General features: G+C 58.8%; 10 protein-coding genes across 10 annotated transcripts; 8 read left to right on the top strand and 2 right to left on the bottom strand.

The window, feature by feature from the left end:
* Positions 1 to 542: 542 nt before the first annotated feature.
* On the top strand, positions 543 to 3,353 carry SLS55_001518 (uncharacterized protein; the record flags this gene model as incomplete). Its single annotated transcript, XM_066773012.1, has 2 exons — positions 543 to 2,592; positions 2,830 to 3,353. The coding sequence occupies 2 exons, from the start codon at positions 543 to 545 to the stop codon at positions 3,351 to 3,353; spliced, it is 2,574 nt and encodes an 857-aa protein (XP_066635579.1).
* Positions 3,354 to 4,012: 659 nt separating this feature from the next.
* Positions 4,013 to 5,649, top strand: ERG9 (bifunctional farnesyl-diphosphate farnesyltransferase/squalene synthase; the record flags this gene model as incomplete). Its single annotated transcript, XM_066773011.1, has 4 exons — positions 4,013 to 4,080; positions 4,139 to 5,198; positions 5,255 to 5,437; positions 5,512 to 5,649. The coding sequence occupies 4 exons, from the start codon at positions 4,013 to 4,015 to the stop codon at positions 5,647 to 5,649; spliced, it is 1,449 nt and encodes a 482-aa protein (XP_066635578.1).
* Positions 5,650 to 6,860: 1,211 nt separating this feature from the next.
* TIF45 (eukaryotic translation initiation factor 4E) lies at positions 6,861 to 7,762 on the top strand (the record flags this gene model as incomplete). Its single annotated transcript, XM_066773010.1, has 3 exons — positions 6,861 to 7,082; positions 7,143 to 7,214; positions 7,274 to 7,762. The coding sequence occupies 3 exons, from the start codon at positions 6,861 to 6,863 to the stop codon at positions 7,760 to 7,762; spliced, it is 783 nt and encodes a 260-aa protein (XP_066635577.1).
* A 631-nt stretch (positions 7,763 to 8,393) lies between these two features.
* On the top strand, positions 8,394 to 10,356 carry CAJ1 (DnaJ-like protein; the record flags this gene model as incomplete). Its single annotated transcript, XM_066773009.1, has 5 exons — positions 8,394 to 8,499; positions 8,558 to 8,601; positions 8,705 to 8,798; positions 8,898 to 8,952; positions 9,057 to 10,356. 5 exons carry the CDS (start codon positions 8,394 to 8,396, stop codon positions 10,354 to 10,356), a joined length of 1,599 nt encoding a protein of 532 aa, XP_066635576.1.
* A 2,156-nt stretch (positions 10,357 to 12,512) lies between these two features.
* SLS55_001514 (uncharacterized protein) lies at positions 12,513 to 14,340 on the bottom strand (the record flags this gene model as incomplete). Its single annotated transcript, XM_066773008.1, has 4 exons — positions 12,513 to 12,716; positions 12,817 to 13,479; positions 13,531 to 13,627; positions 13,682 to 14,340. The coding sequence occupies 4 exons, from the start codon at positions 14,338 to 14,340 to the stop codon at positions 12,513 to 12,515; spliced, it is 1,623 nt and encodes a 540-aa protein (XP_066635575.1).
* A 904-nt stretch (positions 14,341 to 15,244) lies between these two features.
* SLS55_001513 (uncharacterized protein) lies at positions 15,245 to 17,200 on the top strand (the record flags this gene model as incomplete). Its single annotated transcript, XM_066773007.1, has 2 exons — positions 15,245 to 15,561; positions 16,204 to 17,200. The coding sequence occupies 2 exons, from the start codon at positions 15,245 to 15,247 to the stop codon at positions 17,198 to 17,200; spliced, it is 1,314 nt and encodes a 437-aa protein (XP_066635574.1).
* Positions 17,201 to 17,289: 89 nt separating this feature from the next.
* Positions 17,290 to 17,755, top strand: FPR2 (Peptidyl-prolyl cis-trans isomerase fpr2; the record flags this gene model as incomplete). Its single annotated transcript, XM_066773006.1, has 2 exons — positions 17,290 to 17,458; positions 17,517 to 17,755. 2 exons carry the CDS (start codon positions 17,290 to 17,292, stop codon positions 17,753 to 17,755), a joined length of 408 nt encoding a protein of 135 aa, XP_066635573.1.
* Positions 17,756 to 17,810: 55 nt separating this feature from the next.
* Positions 17,811 to 18,332, bottom strand: SLS55_001511 (uncharacterized protein; the record flags this gene model as incomplete). Its single annotated transcript, XM_066773005.1, has 2 exons — positions 17,811 to 18,057; positions 18,112 to 18,332. The coding sequence occupies 2 exons, from the start codon at positions 18,330 to 18,332 to the stop codon at positions 17,811 to 17,813; spliced, it is 468 nt and encodes a 155-aa protein (XP_066635572.1).
* A 150-nt stretch (positions 18,333 to 18,482) lies between these two features.
* SLS55_001510 (uncharacterized protein) lies at positions 18,483 to 19,598 on the top strand (the record flags this gene model as incomplete). Its single annotated transcript, XM_066773004.1, has 1 exon — positions 18,483 to 19,598. The coding sequence occupies one exon, from the start codon at positions 18,483 to 18,485 to the stop codon at positions 19,596 to 19,598; it is 1,116 nt and encodes a 371-aa protein (XP_066635571.1).
* Positions 19,599 to 20,004: 406 nt separating this feature from the next.
* Positions 20,005 to 23,131, top strand: SLS55_001509 (uncharacterized protein; the record flags this gene model as incomplete). Its single annotated transcript, XM_066773003.1, has 2 exons — positions 20,005 to 21,301; positions 21,354 to 23,131. The coding sequence occupies 2 exons, from the start codon at positions 20,005 to 20,007 to the stop codon at positions 23,129 to 23,131; spliced, it is 3,075 nt and encodes a 1,024-aa protein (XP_066635570.1).
* Positions 23,132 to 23,731: the final 600 nt, after the last annotated feature.

Here is a 23,731-nt window from a genome sequence, read left to right as displayed (position 1 = left end):
ACGGCCGGCCGCGGTCCCAAAAGCGGCTGACCGCAGCACATCACTTGTGCCAGTCATAATGCCACTCGTCTATCGCCTCGTCTCCCCGACACGTGCCTGAATCAAGGTTCATGGCGGAGGCGCAGTCCCGTCCCTCTCGCCGCTTGCCGTGCATCGGGGCGCGGGTGAAGCAGCGCTCGCATCCGGATTCGCTGCTGGCTGGCGTCATCCAGCGCCCTCCCATATGGCCCCAGGCTAGGCGAACCTTCTGCCTGGCGGCCACGACGATCCGAATCCTTTTTGCTTGTCCAGCTCTTGTGCTGGCAAGTCCCGCATTAAGAATCACTGTCGGGGCCCGCTGACGGCAGCGTTCTGCAGGCACTGCCACTTGCATCTATGCTGCAGGCGGCGAAATTAGGCTCTAGGGCTGCTCCTCTTACCCTTCCCGCCTGCCGCCCCGCTTGTTTCCTACCTCTCCTTCTATTCTCCCTTTGCGTTTGTGCGCGCAGCACGAAGACAGCCCTCCCTTGCTGCAGCCTTTTCGGTCCTATGTCTCCACCGCCATGGATCCTCTATCCATCTGTGCCAGCGCCGCCAATGTTGCCCAGCTGGCGGGCATCATCATCTCTAAGTTAGCAGCCTTCTGCGAGGCAGCCAGCCATGTCGACATCACAGTTTCTGGCTTCCGGGTCGAGATCCATAATTTCCAGATAGCGTTGAGGCTCGTCGCAGAAACAAAGAATTTGTGGCAACTACGGCAAATGACGGATCTTGAGCAAGACCACTGGACGCGTATCGACAAGCTTCTCAGACGCTGCAAGCAGACTCTGGAAAAGCTGCATTCGTTGCTGGAAAAAGCCGTGGTGAAGGAGACGACGCTTGGGAGGAGACCCCTGACACAGTTGAGGCTGGACATGAAGTCGCATATCATTTGCATACTGCGGAGCCATATCAAGTCGTACACACAGGCTCTGCAAGTGTCGTTGTCGACCCTGACACTGGCGAACCAGTTGCAGAGCCATGCCTCGATTGAGCACGAACTACAAGAGTTGTCCCGTAAGATTCAGGACGTGAAGTCAACGTTGTTGACACGACCTGTGGAGATGCAACAATCAGACGATACCGAGACAGCTGACATCGAGGCCGATATGCCAGGTGAACACGAGATCAGCGAGGATTTGGAGCAGGTCATCATGTCTGCCGCCGCTGTTAGTGAAGCCGCAACAAGCGTCGATGCCGACTCGATCCGCAGCAGACTCCAAGTTACAGACAGACCGATACACAACTGGATGGATGGATTCGAATCGCCGCTGCGAAGCCCCGGTGCTGCTCACAGCCCTGAAACTGAAGCGCCGTCGCTGAGAATGCCCAGTACTTCCGAACTTGTCCCTCCAGTGCGCGAAGAACCGAAAGACTCAGGGATCGGGTCCGACGAGCATTCCGATGACGAGGACGATCCAGATCCCAACCTTGACGATCATTTCTCCGAGGGTGTCTTGAAGGGACTCATCGAGAGATTCCACGACCAGGCGATCGAGGATTTCGACAAAGGGAACTACCACCGAGCCGAAACGGCCCAGAACATGATGATCAGATACCTGGAGGAGGGTCGGCGCAACCATGGAATGGAGTACGACAACGCTGAAGTTTTCGAGAGGCTGGCCCAGATATACTACAAGCAGAAGCAGCTGGAGGAGGCAAAGACAATCTACACTCGGCTGTTGGAAGAGCACAAGGAGAGGACCCCGGACATCTGGAGGTGGTACTTCTCTTATGCAAAGATATACCAAGAGCAGGAGCGACTGGAAAAGGCTGCGAGGTATGCGAAAAGAGCTTTCACCGGAGCCGAGAAGTGTTTGCCGAGGGAGGATCCGTTCATCTTCGATAGCGTGGCACTTTTGGCCCAGATCTGTCAGCAACGAGGGGAACATATCTTGGCTGAAGCGCTGCGTGAACAGTACCTTGGAGACAAACCCCGACAGCCGAGCTTGACAGAACGCAAACTGAGCCTTGAAGTCACGCCGAGTGGTAGCAGTGGAAGGTCGTGGTTAACTGAGGCCGGACATGATCCAGCGTCCCCAAACTTCGACCCAAGGAACGCAATGAGATTTTCAATCGAAAGGGACAGTGAAGCAGGCGTTACAGAAGTGCTGCATCGAATTCAAGACTTCGAAAAGCAACGAGAACTCGCAAAAGAAAGCCTGAAATGGGCGATTCAGGGCGGCCGGCGAGAGATCGCAAACTTACTGCTGGAGTTGGACCTGGGGATTGGAAAAGACTCGCTTTTCGCGGATGGGAAGACGCCTCTCGTACACGCCATCCAGGCCAAGGAAGACGGAATAGTACAAGACATTCTCCAAAAGGGTGCCAGTCCAGAACAACGTTGCGCGAGGGGCATGACACCTTTGATCCATGCAGTCATCGCTGGACATGAACCTATCGCTGCGCATCTCCTTGGGAAAGGTGCGAGAGTGGACGCTACATCTTATGGATGTACGGCGCTTCATCGTGCTGTCGACCTCAAGTTCGCCGTCCTCGTGAAGTTGCTGTTGGAATACGACGCTAGTCTTGAATGCGTGGGTCCGAGGAAGTGGCTGTCGCCGGGCTCTTCAGGTAGGCGGCTTCCTTCTAGCCAGCATTACAGGACCAATACTGACCCAACACATGTAGACGCTAGCTGGACTCCTCTTCTTCTCTCAAGCTTTGCTGGATCATCCGAGATATCGCACTTACTGCTTGAAAAGCATGCGCACATTGAAGCAAAGACCTCGACTGGCGGGACGCCTTTGATGTATGCAGCCGAGGAGAGACACCTCACCACAGTCCGGCTGCTGCTTTCGGCGGGTGCAGACGTCCACGCGGTTGACAAGAAAGGCGACACCGCCCTTCATCGCGCAGTGCGCAAGAGTGGCAATGTTGAGATTATCGATGCGATCCTCGGAAAGGGAGGCAGCCTCGATACGCCAAACAAGGAGCGCGAGACAACACTTCACATAGCAGCGTCCAAGAGCGGCGGGGAGCGCTTGCTCGGCGTGCTACTCGGCCGTCAGGCGAACAGAGAGGCGCGAGATGTTGCCGGCCGCACGCCTCTACACGTGGCGATCGAAAAGCGACACGAAGGGAATGTTGCCACTCTCATAGAGCGAGGAGCTGACATTAGCGCTGCGGATAATTACGGCCAGAGCTCAGTGAAACTGGCTCAGCGAAGCTCGCCCGAGATCCAGGTGCTCATCAAGAAACACAAGAAGAGGTCGACCACACTGAGCTCGTCGATGAGCCGCAGGGGCTCGGATCGTTCAAGTACCACGGAAGGATCGGTAGGACGCCAGCCGTCCGTGTCCTCGAAGTTCACGTTCTTGGACAAACTCAGGTGACATATTTGTTCTTCTCGCTCCGGTGTTTTTGCAGCCGATTATTGTTTTCCAAATACTGTAGATGTGTTTCTGAGACGCTGCTGAGTGTCGCACGCTTTCGCTTTGATGACCTGGGGGTATTTGGCGTTTGAAAGCATAGGGACGAGCGTTGACTTGCTTGACGGCACAGAGGTGACAGCATAGATGCGGGCCTGAAACGACATGGGAATTGGATATTGTAGACGTAATTTGCCCAGAACGATTGTTGCACATGACCAGGTGTTTGCAGGTGGCTGCGGCGTCGCGGAGATGAAGGCGTGAAGGCGCGGTGGGCGAGGCAAGAGCGCCCGCCGGAGAACGGTGCTTCCGCGCACCACGGAGGAACGGTGCCTCCGCGCGCCCGGCGGTCAGCGCCCGCTTGCACACTTGGGCACAGGTGGACCTTGCACGCAAAAGCGGAGGAGGCTCAGATCGCTTCGGGGCGCGCTCCCCTAAATATCCAGAGCCACTTATGCCGATGGTGGGTTAATCACCCGCCCGCTGCACTTTCGACCACCCGACTCCATCCCGCGCGCGACCACCCTCTCTCTGCTACTTAATTCGCATTGAGCTGACACCGCCACCGCCCACGTCCTTCCACCCTCCCTCTCAGTCCTCCGTCGCGCACGCGTCCTGTCAACATGCCGAAGGCGTCGGATGTCGCGTACTACCTGTTCCACGTGCAGGAGCTGCGGTCCATAATCCAATGGTACGAGATGGCTCCCTTGCGCGCTCGCAACTGTTGTGCAAACTGATCCAGGCTTTAGGAAGGTGTGGCACAACCCCGTCCACGAGCGCGACGAATCGAAGGAATCCCCGTCGCTGCGCCAGTGCTTCGTCTTCCTCCAGCAGACCAGCCGTAGCTTCGCCGCCGTCATCCAAGAGTTGCACCCCGAGCTGCTCGTGCCCGTTTGCCTCTTCTACCTCATCCTTCGCGGGCTCGACACCATCGAGGATGACATGACCATCGACCTTAAGACGAAGGAGCCGCTGCTGCGTGAATTCGACCAGATTCTGGACAAAGATGGCTGGAACTTCAACGGGAACGGTCCCAACGAGAAGGACAGGCAGCTGCTTGTCCAGTTCGAGGTCGTGATCGAGGAGTTCAAGAAGATCAAGAAGCCGTATCAGGCCATCATCAAGGACATCACCAAGAAGATGGGCAACGGCATGGCCGACTACGCCAACAATGCCGAGCACAACACCTATGGCGTGAACACTGTCAAGGACTATGAGCTGTACTGCCACTATGTCGCTGGCCTCGTTGGAGAGGGTCTCACGCGACTCTTCGTCGAGGCGGATCTGGCCAACACCGCCCTGCTCAAACGCCCCGAACTGCAGGAGTCTATGGGTCAGTTTTTGCAGCAGGTCAACATCATCAGGGACATCAAGGAGGACTTGGATGATAACCGGAAGTTCTGGCCGAAGGAAATCTGGTCGAAGCACGTTGACAACTTTGAAGACCTTTTCAAGCCTGAGAATCGCGAGAAGGCTCTCAACTGCAACTCCGAGATGATCTTGACCGCCCTGCGACGCGCGCCTGACTGCCTATTCTACCTCGCCGGTCTGAGGGACCAGAGCGTGTTCAACTTCTGTGCCATTCCGCAGACCATGGCCATTGCGACGCTGGAGCTGTGCTTTCGCAACCCGGCCGTTTTCGAGAAGAACGTCAAGATCACCAAGGGCCAGGCGTGCGAGCTTATGGTTCGGTCAACGCAGAACCTGCAGATCGTTTGTGAGGTGTTCAAGGAGTTTTCTCGCAAGCTCCTCAAGAAGAATGATCCTAGAGACCCCAACTTCCTCGAGATCAGCATCGCTTGCGGCAGGGTAAGTTGGAGAGGAGTTTTCTGCGTCATGTCTCCAAGGTGCTAACGTTTGAACAGATTGAGCAATTCATTGAATCGATCTTCCCGTCGCAAACAGCGCAGAACAAGGAGATGAAGCCGGCGGCCTTGAGCCCAGAGGAGGAAGCGAAGAAGAAGAAGGAAGAGGAGGAAGCAAAGTGGGACCTGATCTACATGGGAATTGCCGTAATGGGCACGCTAACGGTAGTCACCATTTGCATGGTAAGCGTCAAATTTTCGCGTTCCGCACAACTCAACAACTCCAACTTCATCGCCCGCTAACATTCATCCCACAGCTTCTTGTCGCTTGGTTTGCCGGCGCAAGGTTCGACATTGCCTTCAATCAGCTCAAGCAGGGCTTGTTCAAGGCGCCCCAGCCTGGCTCGGAGCATGCACAGCAAGTCATCGAGAAGTTCGATCATGGCGAGCTCTAGAGGTAGCCGCCTGCACAGCTGTTCAGTTGCATCTAATCTTCCTGGTATATGGTCCCCTCAGAAACAAAAGCGGCAGCCATTTATGTATAACGACCAGAGCATGTATTACCTCTCATTCATTTGAGCTCTCCATAGCGTGAGCGCAGCAGTTGACCCGGGGCGTCTGGTTCTTCTGTTACTAATATAGTAATTCGCATTTGCGGACAAGAATCTATCTCGCCAGGTTGGCGGCGATTGGTTCTGCTTACCGTCTACTGGTATCCCTCAGCCATGGATATGTGTTCTTCCCTTTGCATTTACGTTTCCGAAATCCAGGGACCCCTAGCACGGATGTCAAATTACAATCATGCCCTTTCAGTGGCGTCGGTTGTGCCGAAGATGTGCTGATATTGAGTTACATTACCCGGTAATCGGGAACTGCTGGTGTGTGTCTCTAACTTCCACGAGGCCCACTCCAGCTGGTGCGGTACACATATCAACAATTGAGCTCTCTTTCTCTTGTCATATGACGTCATGTGTTTCTTGTTGGCGATGTGCAAGCGGGAATGCCGAACGCTTTGGCTGCGCAATAGCAAGAGGCTGTTTCATCTGCCAAATTATCTGGAGATCATAATACATAGAATTGCATCATCGCTTGCGGATGCCCTGCAACGTGTTCGGTCATCGCCCTCATTTGCTGAGCTCTGATAGAGATGGGCGAATGAGCAAGCGGCGGGTAATGGGGACTCTGATGTTTCTGGATGGTATCATCTCAAGGCGCTCAGACGCGTCAGCTGCGAAGCACGGCGCGAGGAAGATGCCCAGAGGCGCTCAAACGGGAAGCGGCAGATGAGCAGGGTGCGGATTGGACCGAAGTTGAGGCGGCCCTGCGCCAAGCCGCACTTGCCGCTCTGGCACAACTTCGCGACTGCCCGACTTTTCGCTGCGAGCTTGACCTTAAAGCCATCATTCAAAGAGCTTCCCCCACTACACAACCTCCGACGTCCACAACAAAGGCCATTCGGCATTGCCGCATCCGCACTGCTTGGCGTAACACCAGGCGGTATCATCAAGAGCAACATCTCCAGCCAACCGGCCCGTTCGCTCCGCGCGTCTCATCCTTGAAGCACGTTTGAAGCGTTCCGCGGTTACACCCGCCTAAACCTCGCCAAACGCTTTTAGGCACGCCTAAAGCCCGTCGCCGCCCACATTTGCGCCGACCAACATACACCATGGCTGCTACCGCAAACCCCCAGGAACCCGTCCCCCTCGACACCATCCCGATCTCACCTGAGGGCGGCAACATGAATGGCACAAAGGAAGGCGAAGAGGGCAAGGTCCCCTACAATGACAGCGAGCCTGTCACCGTCTTCCACGATCCCAACAACTTCAACGTCAAGCATCCGTTGATGAACGCCTGGACTCTTTGGTTCACCAAGCCGCCGAGCGGCAGGGTACGTTGATGGCGCAATCGCGAGGCTGCTGCGACTGCATACTGACCCATTGCTCCGCAGGGCGACAACTGGAACGAGCTGCTGAAGGAGGTGATTTCCTTCGACTCGGTCGAGGAGTTTTGGGGCATCTACGTACGTACCCCGCCTACTTGACTCACGGCGCCGGCCCATGGCTGACGTGTCGCCTGCAGAACAACATCACCCCGACCTCTCAGCTGGCGCTCAAGTCCGACTACCACCTGTTCAAGCAGGGCGTCCGTCCCGAGTGGGAGGACCCGCAGAACAAGCATGGCGGCAAGTGGTCGTTCTCTTTCCGCGACAAGAAGCTCATCGACATCGACTCGCTCTGGCTCCACGTCATGCTGGCCGCCATCGGTGAGACTCTGGAAGACGAGGGCGACGGCGAGGTCATGGGCGTCGTTGTCAACGTGCGCAAGGGCTTCTACCGTATCGGTCTGTGGACGCGCACTGTCGGCAAGCCGTTCCCCGGCGGCGGCGACGGCAACAACGCGGGTGGCAAGGGCAGGACCTTTGAGCAGGGCAAGGAGGTCCTGCTGAAGATCGGCTCGCGCTTCAAGGAGGCGCTGACGCTCAAGGAGAACGACCAGGTCGAGTTCTCGGGTCACACGGACAGCGCGCACTCCGGCAGCACCCGGGCGAAGGCCAAGTTTGTCGTCTAAGAAACAAGGCGAAGACGATTGGAATGGGCATATTAATGACGTCCGACTCATGTGAATTCACGGATGCTGGAAGGCGGGATTGTTTCTCTCTAGTTTCCTTGACGGTTTCTCGGCAAGACGGGAAAAGTTTGGGCTTGCTCGAGGCAGGGCAGGCGGTTACATTGCAACGGCGTTTAGTCTACGAGCATCACACACGGGAGGTGAAACAGGTGGCCCTCCTCGATAGCTCAGTTTCGGGGAAGGACGATTATCACGGCACGGTTTAGCACGGCGTTTGCATCAGGCTGACGACGGCATCTTCGGGAACGGGTTTCTGTCGATATACTAAAAGCTTCTTGTACCACAATATCTTCTCTGGTGCGCGATTTGCCAGCGGCTCGGGCAGCGGGCAGTGACGTCGCGGTTGTGGCTTGGAGGGGTGTTCGGGTGATCGTTGCCCCAGTGTGGCTTTGCGCGGGTGCAGTGAGAAAATCGTCGTCATGGGCAAGGGTCCCGCCGCTGTTGGCTTGCCGCCTTTCCGTACTGCAGCACAACATTCGCCCAAGGCACCACCGCTACCTGCTGCCCTACACCAACACCATCCATTCCTACGTGTTTTGCCCCCTATAGTCTGCCTTCCGACGCAGCCAGCATGGTTGTCGACACGACTTACTACGACGCCCTGCAGGTGCCGCCCACGGCATCCGAGATCGAGATCAAGAAAGCATATCGCAAGCTTGCGATCAAGCTGCACCCGGGTAGGCCACGTTCCACCTGTTGCAGACTCCAGCGCTGATTTGTTTTCTTTCCTTGCAGACAAGAACCCCAACGACGAGAGCGCGCACGAGAAATTCCAGGCTGTAAGACTTCCTCGCTGCTGCTGCCGCTGCCCCGCGCCGCCTTTTTTTCGCTCCCCCGCCCCGCAAATATTTGACCAACACAACCAACACGCGGTGCATACAGATAGGCGAGGCGTACCAAGTTCTCAGCGACAAGGAACTCCGGAAACAATATGACTTGCACGGCAAGGAAGGAGCGGTGCCGCACAGCGGCTTCGGTACGCAACCATGAATGCCCAAGAGCCCGAAACCAGGGCGGGCGAGATGAGGACATGACATCGCGCGGTTGCTAACAAGTGGCTTTTTGCACGATACAGAGGACCCCGCCGAGTTCTTCGGTATGATCTTTGGCGGCGAGGCTTTCGTGGACTGGTGCGTTCACAACCCCCTCTTCTTCCACACCGACTCGATATGCACGCTTGATGCGCATCGACGGCCTGAGGATTTAGACGGCTGACGGAAGGGGAAACATACAGGATCGGCGAGATTTCACTCATGAAGGACCTCACGCACACCATGGACATCACCATGAAGGAGATGGAAGAAGAAGAGGCTGCCGCCGCCGCCGCCGCTGCCGCGGAGCAAGAAGCGGCTGAAACGGGTGCGGCTGGCACTACTGCTGCGGCCGACTCGACGGCCGGCGAGACTACTGCCGCTGGCGCGGCTACCACCGGCACTGCTCCCGCTGCTGCTGCCCCCGCACCCGAGAAGCAGGCGTCCGCCGAGGAGGAAGCCGACGCTGCCGTTCACGGTGCTGCTGCTGCTCCCGGTGCTACCGCCGGCGGTGCCGCCGACGCCACGCCGAGTCCATCGGCATCTGGCACGAGCACGCCGCGGCCGAAGGGGGTGCCGACGCGGCTGGCGATCATGGACAAGAGCGAGGAGGAGGCGCGGATGGACGCGGCGGGAGTGTCGGAGAAGGAGAAGGAGCTGCGGGCCAAGGAGAAGAAGAAGGGGGGGCTGACCAAGGAGCAGCGCGAGGAGCTGGCGGCGTACGAGATGGAGCGCAAGAAGGTGCGGGACGAGCGGGTGGCGACGCTGGCGGAGAAGCTGGTGAAGCGGCTGAACATCTGGACGGAGAGCGACAAGGGGGCGGACGTGACGGCGAGCTTCAAGGAGCAGATGAAGCTGGAGGTGGAGAACCTGAAGATGGAGAGCTTCGGGCTCGAGATCCTGCACGCCATCGGCCAGGTGTACACGAGCAAGGGCACCAACTTCCTCAAGAGCCAGAAGTTCCTGGGCATCGGCGGCTTCTTCGGCCGGCTCAAGGACAAGGGCCAGCTGGCCAAGGAGACGTGGGGCACCATCTCGACGGCGATCGACGCGCAGATGAGCATGGAGGCCATGGCCAAGGCCGAGGAGGCGGGCGGCGACGAGTGGACGGACGAGAAGAAGGCCGAGTTCGAGAAGCTGGTGACGGGCAAGATCCTGGCGGCGGCGTGGCGCGGCAGCAAGTTCGAGATCCAGAGCGTCCTGCGCGACGTGTGCGACAAGGTGCTGCAGGACAAGAACGTGAAGCTGGAGAAGCGCGTGGAGCGGGCGCAGGCGATTGTCATCGTCGGCGACCTGTTCGCCAAGGCGGAGCGCGACCCGGACGAGGAGGGCGACTTCATGGCCTTCGAGCAGCTGATGGCCGAGGCGGCGGCGAAGAAGGAGCACAAGGGCGACAAGAAGAAGAAGAAGGGGGAGAAGGGGGAGAAGGGGGAGAAGGAGAAGGAGAAGGAGAAGGGAGGGGAACAGCCGGCCGCTGCTACTGCATCTGCCGCCAGCCCTTAGTGGTGGTGGAGGGCTTCTTTACCACACCCCTTTTCCTTTTTCCTTCTTCGTGTTTTCTCAAGATTATACCTTAGCATGCTGCAAACAAGATGGGAGATGGACGGACGGTTCGTGTATTAATTTGTCGGCTACATTCTTCTTTACAACCTTTCGCTTCGAAATTGTGGTGGTGGTGGTGGTGGTGGTGTATGTGCCTGTCGTCGTCGTTCGTCGGAGTACTGGTCGTTGTTTGTTCATAGACCTGGTTTGTACCATGAAATCGTCGTCCCGAGTCTTGTCATCGGTGTGCTCTCTCTCTCTCTCTCTCTCTCTCTCTCTCTCTCTCTCTCTCTCTCTCTCTCTCTCTCTCTCTCTCTCTCCTCCTCCTCCTCCTCCTCCTCCTCCTCCTCCTTCTCTTTTTAATTTTTATTTTTCTTCGCAATGTGATAGACTTACCTACTGACGAACTGACCTGCTTGAATGGATTTGACTACGGTTCCTACCTACTTTCTTGGCCGTTTTGAAGATGGTTATGGTGGCATCTGGAATCGTAGTCACTACTTGTCATCTGCTTTACACAGATACCGCATCATGATAGTTTATATATGTAGTTGAAGACAAGATTCGGACGTAAACATGCGCGTTTTCAAACTTTACGTTTACGTCGGGATCTTGCATTCAAACCACAAACCACGCATCCCATATAGAAAGTTTCTGTGAGGCAGCTGCGGGTGGGTGGGGGGCGCAATCTCCTTTCTGTCGCTCGCTGCGGCTCACCTTGGCGTGGCAGCGCAGCCGTGGTGGTCACTTCCCGTTTTAATGACGGTGATGTATGGGAGCTTGAGCGTGGGTAGGCAGGTGGATAGGTAGGTATACTCGGGGCGAGGAGGCTCTGGCGGGCTCTCCGCATCCGCCAAGTGGATTCGGCGTGTGAGAAACGGGGATCGGTGGGGGTGGTGGAATTTTGTAGGCGTTCTTTTTGTATTAGTCTGGGTTACTGTTAGCTTATTTCTTAACGGACGAAGGAAGCTCCGTGTGTACATGGCTGGCCTGTGCTCGGTGATGCAGGAGGGGCTACGCTCTGACGGTTGCTTCGGTATTGGATGGTGGCGGGCTCTTTGTTCTCCGGGCGAGTCCCCGGGTGTCCACGCACAGTTGCCTCTAAGTTACGGCCGAAGAGTGGAATTTTTTCAGTAGTATGGATGAATAGTAAAGGACGATTGATTAGTGGGAGCTATAGGTGGTGAGTGATGTGTGTACCACCCAGTAGCAAACCACGCTAAGCCTAATCTATCGTGAAGCAAACAACCTGCTGTGGCCTAAATAGTGAGGCATCCCTATCGGTGTGCCGGCCAAATATATAAAATAGGGTAATGGACGTTTCTGCAATATAAGAAAATATATTTGGCTGTTTACTTAATGTTGCTGAAATTTTCCGACGGTGTACGGTGTTGGCAGGAGCGACCGACCAGGGGGGTTTACACTACTTCTTCGGCTCAGCGAAACGACCTCCTCACCTCACCATGGACCCGCGCCATCATTTGGAGCCCAACGCGGGGGGGCTGTCTGCATCCTCATCGTTCAGAGCTCGGCTACCCTCTAGCATTCGATGATACGTCCTCGGCTACCCAGCGGCATTCTCTCGAGCAGGCTACCCGCTGGCTTTCGAAGCTCGTTACCCCACCGGCTACCTAGAGGCATCCTCACTTCATTTCTACGACTACTACCGACATCGATACGATACACCTGGTGGACTGCGGCTTCGCGGCTATTGCGCAGTCCAGAGAGAGGGGGATATCTGTTGGCAGAAGCGACCGACCAAGGGGGTTTCACTACTTCGGCTCAGCGATCCGACCTCCTCACCTCACCACAGACCCGCGCCATCAACGGCTTGGTTCTCAATTTAAAAGCCCCGGGTGAATCTGATCGCCAAAGATACCGCCATATCCTGGCGGTTGAGGTGGCAGGTCAAAGAGAGGAGGCTCAGGGCATGGTCTGCAGGTCATTCTGAAAGATTGTTTCATTGCAAAGGAGACACCATACACCAGTCTGGGCACTACATCCCATACACTTCGAGCTATCTTCATCCCGTATAGCCACGTATCAATCTTGCCGGAACATGGAGTAAATCGGGAAAGAGACAGTAAGAAGGAGCAAGGGAAAAGGAGGTCAGACACTTAATCACCACTCTCGCGGGCCGTGTCTGGCCGGCTCTCCTCCTTCAATGCTCTCCGCTTGCGCCATCCACCTCCCCAAACCTGCAGGGCGATGATGGGCAGCCAGCTAAAGACGAAGATGATGCCGGCCATGAGCCCTCCGCTCCCGCTCATGCCGATGCTCTCAATCATCTGCGGGAACCAGAACGGTCCGATGAAGCCCCACTAAGTCGCAGAGGATGTCAGCAGGAGTTTCCTGATGTTGGAAGGGTGCGGAGGGAAAGAGAATTGAGGTGATGTGGGGTAAGTGTTTTCGGGGACTAACGGTGCTCCTGATCATGTTGACGAAAACGCCGATGCTGGACGACGACTCGGGATGGCAGTCGACGGCGTACGTGACCAAGACGGTGGTGACGATCTGGTTGCCGACGGAGGCGATGGCGAGGCCGACGATGGGCGTGACGTTCCAGTGCATGGGGACGGCCTGCTGGGTGCGCACGCCGAAGACGATGAGGCCGACGATGGCGAGCAGGAAGCCGAACCACGACAGCCACAGGCGGTGCTCGGCGGGCGGGCGGAGGGCGGCGGGGTCGCGCTTGACGCGGCGGTTCATCCACACGTCGCTGAGCGGGCCGGCCATCTGCTCGCCCAGCACGGAGCCGATGATGATGCCGAGGAACTGCAGGCCGATCTGCTGCGGGTTGAAGGCGAACTTGGGCAGGAAGATCTGCGGGATCTCGACCGTCATGAAGACGCTGGCGAAGCCGAAGACGATCGTGTACGACACGGTCGGCAGCAGGATGGACCGGAAGCGCGCGAGCGAGGCGGGCTGCACGAACTCCCACGCCCGCAGCGGCGTCGGGTCCAGCCGGTGCGTGAAGTTGAGGTACTCCTGCTTGAAGGCGCTGCCGCTGTGCCGCACCCCCTGCCGGATGTAGCGCGTCTCGGGCCCGAGGAAGAGGTAGCCGACGAACTGGACGGCGTTGATCTGGGCGCCATGTCAGTCTGGTGTGTGTGGGACGCGGGGGACGTCACTCACGATGGCGTAGATCCAGAAGATCCACCGGTATCCGACGTGATACGCCACGAATCCCATGATGAAGGGGCCGGTGGGCGGGCCCAGCGTCACCATCAGGCTGCGGTCGTGGTGGTCAGCAGGTGGCGCGGGAGGAAAAGGCGGCAGCACTCACGTCCAGACGCCCATGTGGCGGCCGCGGTCCTTCTTGAAGAAGGTCTCGACGACGACGCCGCTGCCAATGGCGATGGCGGGGCTGATGAAGAACGACACGAGGCAGCGGCAGGCGGCCATGGCGGCGTAGCTGTGGCTGACGGCGCAGCCCACATTGCACACGGCGGCGCCCACGGTCGAGAGCAGCCAGACGGGGCGGCGGCCGTAGCGGTACGACACTGGCTTCCAGAACAGCGGCGCGTAGCCCAGCACGGCGATTTGCATCGACGTCAGGTACGAGGCCCGCTGCAGCGAGCAGCCGAGGTCCTCGGAGATGGCCTCGAAGGCGGGGATGATGCCGGCCGCAATGAAGGTCGTCATCATGGCGTGGAAGGCCACGAGCACGAGGTTGGCGTTCTTCTGTTCACGGCCGTCAGCACTCATGCAACTGAATAGCATACAGTACGTTACCTTCCAGCTTGGCCAGTTGTACGGGTCTGCCGGGTCCGCAGACGGCAACGGGTCCAGCGCCAGGGTGCCGTGCCTCTGCAGGAGGTACTCGCGATGCTCGGGCGGCAGGTGTGCGGCGCCATCGTCGAGCAGGGTCGAGTGGTGGGCCAATGCTTGCATGGCCTCTTTCCGGTCCTCGCCAGCCTTTTCGTCGTCGACTGTGCCGGCCATGGCTGCGGGTTAAGTACGAAGTGACTGCGGGAGCGGGTGGCAGGACGAGGTGTCTGTCCAGAGCAGAGGGTTTCAGGAGCCGGCAGATCCGCGACAACAGCGTAGTGCGGAAGGTAGTTAAGAGATATCACGGCCACCCACATGCCGCAGCTGCGATCCGGAAAGGAAGCTGTGGCACACGTTGTTCCCTGTCACAGATGACGACTGCATGGCGTGGGAGAAGCTTTGCGGCAGATCGCTCCCCGTTGCGGCTCCAGGTCCGGCAGTGATGGGCGTTTGGCGGGGAACTGGGGGTGGAGAGGCGAGTGCCGTTGCCCGTAGCCGACGAGCATACACACTACACGGTGACTGCGGGGGGCTTCCGCTTGTGGCTTCGGGGCCGAGGAGGCTGCCGGCGATAAAGAAGATGCAGCCACTCTTCTCCGCCGTCTCAACGCCGTTGCGGAAAAGTGGTCTCAACGCCCCACAGTGAAGATCCAACGGCCCGCTCCGTGGACTCCTTTGTTTCACTTCTGGGTAAACCCTTTGCCCCTCGACCCCGGTTGGCTGTAAGATCGTCGTTGTTATCTCCATCATGCAGGCTTCTCCCTGTCTTCCACTGTTGCGGCTCCCCCCCCCCCCCCCCCCCGCGTGTAGAGCTGTTGTACCGCAAACGCTTGCTCCACGACTTCAACGGCAACGGGAGGCCAGCCATGGACCGTCCGAACCATGGCATCCCTTTTCTACCGCCATTGTCTGGGAAGGGAGCCAACAGTTGCTCTTCCAATCTGTAGGGAGGACAACAGTTGGCGCACGCTGCTCAACAACTCATCCCTATGCCTATTTAACCGCTTTCTTTCCACCCTCCTCCATCTGTTCAAAGTCGTGACTTCAGTGGACTTGGTTGGTTCTGTCCACAGCAGCCATGCATTTCGCACAATGGAGTTTGAACACACTGGCAGCCTTTTGGACTCTGCTAGTCCCCAAGGCTGGCGCAACGGTCCCCGTTGTCGAAGCATCCGTCAAAGTCCGGGGCCACGATGTCCAGATTGATCCTCGGTCTCCCGGCGCCGCCGAAACTGCCCCCATGTGCAACGTCCCGGAGATGAATGAGGCCATCTTCGTGGAAAAACTGAAGGACATCGATGACTGGATGCAGGGAATAATGCAGCGCTTCCGCGACAACCCGGGAACCCACAAGACATTCTTCAGCTTCGTCCTGAAAACAAACTTTCCTACCGTGTTACCTAGCCATACCAGTTGCAACTTTGTCAATGACTGCGACGTGGGTCTCTCATTCTCTCCCTCCCTCTGCCTCCCTCTCGGCGACGTAAAAGATGATAATTAACGGGCAACGCAGCCCGTCTCATGCTCCTTGTTCCGGGACATCCTGGAGGGCGAATCTCAAGAGAAGTACGAGCATGAACGAGCCATGGCCGTCTATGCAGCAACTGCGATAACCAACTTCCACAATTTCTATCGCTCCGTTGGCGAGGCCTTCGAATCAGCGAGCAACCATATCAGCGGGCTGCTCGAGGAGCTTTGGCACACATTCAGCTGGGACGACAACTATGCCCTTAGGGAAAAGAAAAAAAGGAAAAGCAGGAGAGAAAAAGAAAACTCGGAATCGCTATAGGATTACTCGTTATCCTGCTAGTGACAGCAGGAGTTGGGGCTTACACCGGACCAATCGTGGCTGGGGTGGCTGGGGCCGTTACGGATCCAATAAAAAATTCAATAAAAATGGCAGTTGATGCAGTTAATACCGGGGCTGGTGGAGCCTACTCAGGATCGACTGCGATCTTCGCTGCTGTGGTTAAGGGGGGAGAAGGGTAAGTCGAATCTAACAAGACGGTACCTCTTCCGACACTAACGCATGAACAGTCGCGCGTGGCTCGACCACCAGGAAATCGAATTCCATCACGTATGGGAACAGGCGGCCACGCAGGCGAAAGAAGTGCTGAACAACGCAACGCTGACGTTGATGGAAGGGAAGCAAGATGGCTCGAGTGAAAACATCATTACGATCCTCAGGAATCAGGGGTTCTATCTTCCATTGGATGCTCAGCTCAAACCACGGCTGCAGCGGCATATGAACAAGGAGATGCTTGCCAGCACCATCAACCTACTGTGGAACTCAGGCCACACAAACGCCTGGATAGTCCGGTCCCAGGCCCCGTCGGGTTGCGAGGCAGACGAAAGGATCCGTCCGGAGGCCAAGGTGTGCTTGGACAACGAGAAAGACTGGACTTACTTCGTAGCCGGCACAGATGACTATCGCGACAAGGACGTGTCACTGGTGCACTTGCTCCCGGGATGGAAGTCGATGAGAGAGAAACCAGGCGAGTACGAGAACATCACAGTGGAGGATGTTGTCGCATCATCTCTCAAATGGTGGAGGGCGGTGGGCAACCATGGTCTCGACGCCGGCGCTCAACCCGCGGGCTTCAACGCCAGCAAGGTCTTGGGCCAGATCAATGACACCGCCACCTCGGCAATCCACCTGCCCGTGTGCAACAACCCCGGCGGCGAGGCGCTCAGCAGCCTGAACGAGGAGGACCAACTGAGCTTTCCGTGCGTGTGCGCCAACCAGGACGGCAAGCCTGATGATTTCTCGCCTCAAAGCGAGACGCTGGGGGTGCTCAAGACGTCAGGGCTGATCACACGGCCAAAGGTCTACGAGCACTGCAAAGAGGAGTTGGAGTGCACCGTGGAGAAGCGCAACCTGTACCAGCTAGACTGCGGGGACAGCAGTATCAGGGGGAAGAATGTCAGCGAGGGGTGGTGTGAGGCAACCTTCATTGCTTGGGGCAACGAAGAGTACGAGCACGACGAGCCGGGCAAGATCGAGGACTGGGCGGACGAGGAAAGTTACGAGTAGGGCGGGCTTAGCGGGCATGGCAAGCCCCCACCGAACGTCGGGAAGGCTAGATAGCAACAACCAACCATCCCACATCTCCTGCCACCACCATGCGTTTCGCCCTCGCCCCCGCCCTCGCCGCCATGCTGCCGCTGGCCGTCGCCCTCGACAAGCCGCTCGACATTGAAGTCACGCACAGCGTCGAGTGCGCGCGCAAGACCGTCGCCGGCGACAAGGTCGACGTGCACTACCGCGGCACCCTCGCCCAGGACGGCACCGGTGCGTCCCCCGCCCACGCGCCCGCCCTGCCCGCCCCCGCAGAAGCTGACCTGGCCAGAGTTCGACGCCTCCTACAACCGCGGCCAGCCGCTCGCCTTCACCGTCGGCAAGGGCATGGTCATCAAGGGCTGGGACCAGGGCCTGCTCGACATGTGCATTGGCGAGAAGCGCACGCTCACCATCCAGCCCGAGTGGGCCTACGGCTCCCGCGGCGTGGGCCCCATCCCGCCCGACAGCGTGCTGGTCTTCGAGACGGAGCTCGTCAAGATCAACGGCCAGGCCAGGGACGAGCTATGAAGGGTCCGTAGTTGAATTGATGAATGCCATTGTGCCTCGCAAGTGTGTCCTATAGCTAGTCGCCGTGCGACGCTGCCTCTTCCAGCGCCACCACGGCATTGTCAAGCTCCCTGATCCTCTGCCCCACCCGCCGCTTGACCTCCTCTCCGACCTCCCTGTTCTCCCCGCCAACCGCCGCCTCGTACGCCGCCTTCAGCGCGTCGAGCGCCTCCCTGGCCGCCGCCCGGTCGTCGGCCGCGTAGACCGTGTTGCCCTCGGTCTCTTCGACTGCGATCTCGAATTCGTCCTTGGCCGTTGCGTAGCTATGTGGCGTCAGTCCAATGCGCCGTCGGGCTGATGGAGCACCGTCGACGTACAGGTCTTGGATCTCGTCGATCTTCTCGTCTGCGATGCGCTTGCTGCTGAAGTAACGGGCGTGCTCGCTGACGATGCTTGCTGGCCGGCACGACACCCGCGTGGACGGCGCCGCCCTCAATGCCGTCGAAATGCCAGCTCTGGTGTTGTGCGGGCGCACCGCCGTGGCAAAGGCCTGGCGTGCCTGGCGTGCGCAAGTCCGCGAAGCCGTGCGGAAGGACATGGTGGGCGTTGGTTGATCAAAAGACAGACAACAAACGCAGCTCGATGACGGCGTTGCAGCGCGAGTCAGGCGGCGACGGGGTCCCTGCATGAAATCATGGCCGCCATCCCACAACAACACATGCACCCACCCCCCACTCAGCCCCGCGACATGCTCCTCGGTATCTCCGCGCTCCTCATCTCCGCCACCTTCCTGCTGTACAGCCATCCGCCGCGGACATGGCTGCAGCTTTTCAGATCGTGGAGTCAAAGGGGGCTCGCCGCCCCTCCCAAGCCCGACTGCATCCCCGATGATCCGAAGCCGAGCCAACTCACTTCGGATTCTTCACAGAAATCCCCGCCGCCGCCTGCCGCAGACGAGCGCAAGCCGCCCGTGACCATACAAGTCCCGCGCTTGGACGAGACGCCTTCCGAAGACAGCGAGTCGGCGCAAACAACCCCCAAAGCCACCACCTTTCCGCCCGTTCCGACCTTCACAGTCGCCGACGGTGACGACGACGAAGACGATGAAGACGACAACCTGCCCCCGCCCTCCTTTCCTGCCATGAACTCAGCGCAGCGCGCCTCCGGTCCCTCGCTCGCCCCTTCTGCCCTCAAGGCGCCGCCGAAGCTGAAGCCGCTGCCGACCCAGCCGGCCGCAGCCGCAGCCGCAGCGCTCATGCCGCCTCCGCCCACCCCCCAACCATTACAACAGCAGCGCGCAGGCGGACTCATGCCGCCGCCGCGCATGCCCGCGAGCTCTCTACGCACCGGACCATCCGGCCCGCTACCGAACAGAGGACCGCCCGGAGGCGGCGGCGGCGGCGGCGGCGGTTCTTCAAACAGCCTGGGACTGCCCATGGCGGCGCCGGTCAAGACGCCGAACCCGCGGGCCAAGGTGTCGCTGACGCCGGGCCACTCGCCGCTGGACTGGGCGGCGCTGGTCAAGTCGAGCGCGAACCTGTCGGGCGTCGGGTCGCTGCGGCGCGTGGCGCCGTCGGAGCTGAAGCGGTACAACGGCCGCAAGAACCGGCAGACGGGCGAGACGATGCCGGCGTGGAGCGCGTACCAGGGCAAGGTGTACAACATCACGCCGTACCTGCCGTACCACCCCGGCGGCGAGGGCGAGCTGCGCCGCGCGGCGGGCAAGGACGGCGAGAAGCTGTTCAACGAGGTGCATCCGTGGGTGAACTGGGACAATATGCTGAGCGAATGCGTGGTGGGGATTCTGGTGCCCGAACACAGCGTGGGGGAGCCTTCTACAAGCAGTTTGGATGACATGGATTGAGCATCGTAGAGATGATTTTGCGAGGAGGGATTCTGCCTTGATACCCTAGAAAGGATCTCATAACAGCCTTAGAATCGGAAATAGTAGAGAACTTCAAATAAATGGTAGAGGACTTCAAATGAATGGTATAAGCGATTGCCTGTTCGGGAAGCATTATTAAGCTCAAATCGCGGATCCCGTGACAGCGCATCCTTGTCGCGCGCGTCTCTCTGCCTGGAGCTCTGACATCTCCCACACCCGCGTCGGTCCCCACGCGACCTTCGAACACTCGACAACCTCACACACAACCCGCTCACACCGACCGTCGAGCGGCGCCAATGCGCAGCCACTGACCGCTCGTCAATTAGTGGCCACCGTCAATCACCCTTCCGACCGCCTCAAGTCATCACTCACCCGCCCACAAAAAATGTGGCTCCTCACCCACGACGGCGACCACACGCAAAAGAAGCGCTACTGGCTGCGGCCGGGCACGTCGCACCTGCTCGGCCGCACCCGCAGCGACAACGTCGACTTCCTCTTCCACATCGACCACAAATCCGTCTCGCGCAAGCACCTCATCATCACCATCCGCGACGTCGATGCAGCCTCGTCGGAAGCCTTATCGTCATCATCATCGCCACTCCCGCGCTCCGAAGTCGTCCTGACGGACGCCAGCAAATACGGGACGTGGCTCGACGGCGAGAAGTTCACGGGCGGCGAGCGCGTCTTGGGCGGCGCGGTCGTCGCCGCCGCCGGCAGCAGCAGCAAGCGGGAGAGCTACGAGATCAAGCTGGGCAACTGGCGCCTCGCGTGGCGGCTGGAATGGCAGCCGGTCGTGCTGACGGCGAGCATCAGCGGCGGCGGCGGCGGGGGCAGTAGTGGCAGTGGCAGCAAGAAGACGAAGAAGAGCACCAGCAGCAGTGCCACCACGGAGCTCTCGTACGCCGAGCTGCGCTCGCGGCTCGCGCCGTTCGACGTCGCCGTCGTGCCCGAGTACGCGGCCGGGGTGACGACGCACGTCGTGGCGCCGAAGCGGAACAACCCGCGCGTGCTGCAGGCGCTGGTCGAGGGCCGGCACGTCGTGTCGGAGGCGTGGGTGCGGGCGCTCGAGGAGCGCGCGCGCAAGAGGGCGCCGGTTCCGGATGCGGACGGCGGCGACGAGGTGCCGCGAGCCCCGCTGGAGGAGGATTTCGACGGCAGTTGGCCGCGGGAGCTGGATTTCGCGCCGCCGTCGACGAACGAGCCGGTGCCGCGGCCCGCGGAGGTGCTTGCACCGGATGCGGAGCGGGAGACGGTGTTTGCGGGGTACACCTTTGTCTTTAGTGATGGGAACCAGTTCGCGCAGCTGGGGCCGGTCGTGGAGCAGGGGACTGGGAAGGCGTTGCTGCGGGAGTTGGAGACGGGGTCGGACGATACCGACGGGTTCATCCGGTACGTGAAGAATGTCGCCGGGGAGAAGGGTGTGGGCGAGTTTGAAGACGGCAGCGAGGGGAAGGGTGTGGTGGTGGTGAGGCTCACAGAGCCCCGCGGGAAGGACGACGCCTGGTGGAGGCGTTTCTACCACTCGGTCGATTTGGGATTGAATCAGCGGAGCATCAACCAGAATGAGTTTCTGGACGCCATCATCACAAACGATGCGTCGCCGCTGAGGCGGCCGCTGGAGCAGGAATCGGACGATGAAGCTCCCCCCAGTAGCATTCCCGGGCCGCCACCGTCCACTTCAGGTGTGTTTTTCCATCTGCCTTCTGTGATTGAGGATTACTGACATGACTGCAGTGGGTCCGTCTCAGGTGTCTGTTGTTCCTTCACGAGAGGGACATACACAAGCAGATCAATCGCAGATGGATGCTCCGCCGTCTTCTGAACCGCCTGTACCGAAAACTACTCGCAAAGGATTCCGTCGCGCTGTCACGGAATCGAGGTTTAAAGGGTTTGATGAGTTCGACCCAGACACGGTATCAAAGACGCACTACATTTCAGACGACGATGATGGAATGGGTGGTGTGGCGTCCAGCCATGCTGGCCCATCCCAAAGCTCAATGGCACAGTCGCAGTACCCCGGTGCGTCACAGGCTCGGACAAGAGCCACAAAAGGAAAGAAGAGACAGCATGAGCCGGAGGAGACGGTGGAGATTTCCGACGATGACGATGCGAATGCTATCGACAAGCTATTCCCTGCTACATCCGCTATGAAACGCAGAAAGTTGGAGCAGCAGCTCCAAGATGCAGCTATGGAAAGCATCTCGGAAGAGGCAGACGCGGCGCCTGTGAAGCACCCTAAGAAGCCGTCGCTTATCTTGCCTTCGGACCTGCGTAAGTCGAAGCCGGAGACCAAGCCGGTCAATCCCAAGCAGCTGGCACAGCTGGCACGGGAACGTCGTGAGAAGGAGGACGAAGAACGGAAGAAGGATGAAGAGGCTTTGCAGGAAGCACTGGAGGGTATGGACATCGAGCAGATGAAGAACCTGGTCAAAGTTGAGGTCATGGAAATTCGACCTCGCAAGAAGCCAGTCGACACCGAGGATGGGAACAGCGACGATGAGCGCTGGAAGCCGGAGTGGAACGGCCGCAAGAACTTCAAGAAGTTCCGGAAGCGGAGGCCAGGCGACAAGGACGGCGCCGGCTCGCAAGCCCCGCTTCGTTCTCGGAGAGTCATCGTCACCCTTCAAGAAGTCGAGGCCAACGCCGCCCCCGAAGATGACTATCTGCTCGACAACACCAGCACCTTTGACAGCATCCGCACCAGGCCGCGCCCCGGCAAGGCTAGCGCCTCCGACAGCATGCGCGATCAGGCACACGCTCGCAAAAACAGAAGCCAGGGAACCAGAAGCATGGGCGGCACCACGAATGCGGATGATGATGATGACGACGACGACGACGACGATGACGAAGAGGCCTCCGGCTTCTTCAGCCGAAGCAACCTCCGCAGCGGTCTCAACAGAAGCAACAACAGCAACAGCGGCCCCGCCAGCGCCATCGCCCTGGGCTCCGAAGACGAGGCCGAGATGCAGGATCTCGACCGGGAAGAGATCGCGGGCCGGCCGCGCAACGAAAACATCGCGTCCGCGCTATCATCCGTGCCCCCTCATCCTCCTCCGCCGTACTCGCAACGCGCCCCTTCCTCCCCCGCGCTGAGCAGCCAGACCTTGGCCGACAGCAGCACGCAACATCATCATCATCACCACCACCCCAACAGACCGAACAGCAGGGCCAGCGCGACGAGCGCCAGCACGACGAATACTACCACTACCAAGAGGGGCGCCATGGGCCCGCCCGCCCCGTCCGCCGAGCTGCCGCCGCCGAAGAAGCAGAAGCAGACGGGAGCAGCCGCGACGGGTAGGGGGAAGGCGAAGGCGAAGGGTGGGGGCGGTAAGAGGCCGGGCCGGCCGGTGGCGCCGGCGCTGTTGGGGAGGGGGTTGGGTGCTGCGCCGAGGGGGGGTGAGGATGATGATGAGGACGAGGACGAGGACGAGGACGAGGATGAGGAGGAAGACGATGGGGATAGTGATGGGAGCGGGGGTGAGTTGAAGTTTAGGAGGAGGAGGCGGTGGTAGGTTTGGGTGGGGTGAGGGTTGAGGGGGGGTCGTGGCGTTCGTGAGTGAGTGAGGGTGAAGGGGAGGGTTGCTGTTGCTAGTGTTTGTTGCTGTGGGGGAATGGTATCGTCGGAATGGATTAGTATTTAATGTTTATGCCTTTCTTACTTAGATGAATATAGGTCCTCCGAGCAGTTGTTATTTATGTCGTTTATAAGCGGAGTTCTATGTGTACTTGGTTGGTGCTGCAATCATGGTGTGGTGCGCGGGGAGCGTACCCGGCGATTCTGATACGACGCTCACGACACCAAGGAATTTGTCGTAACGTCTATATGGGGCCACATACGGCGCCGGAGTGGATCTTTAACATAGCAGGTGGAAACTTAGTAGCCATTGGATGAGATACTAATCGGTCTTCACCGCCTGTTCCTAAAAGAGGGAAAACTACGCGCAACTGTTTGGCACAATTTACATGCTTACGAGCGCCTCGGTTAGCTCACTCTCACATAATAGTCGACAAAGACCAACATAAGGCAGGTTGCAAGTCTTTCAAGCAATGTATAACCAACAATACTGCGCGATTTCACCAAATTAAGATGTCAAATGCGAGCGATTCGAGCA

This window comes from Diplodia seriata (genome assembly GCF_021436955.1).
Source record: "Diplodia seriata strain FDS-637 chromosome Unknown scaffold_2, whole genome shotgun sequence".
Lineage (NCBI taxonomy): Eukaryota > Fungi > Ascomycota > Dothideomycetes > Botryosphaeriales > Botryosphaeriaceae > Diplodia > Diplodia seriata.
This window is presented reverse-complemented; position numbering and strand designations above follow the sequence as displayed.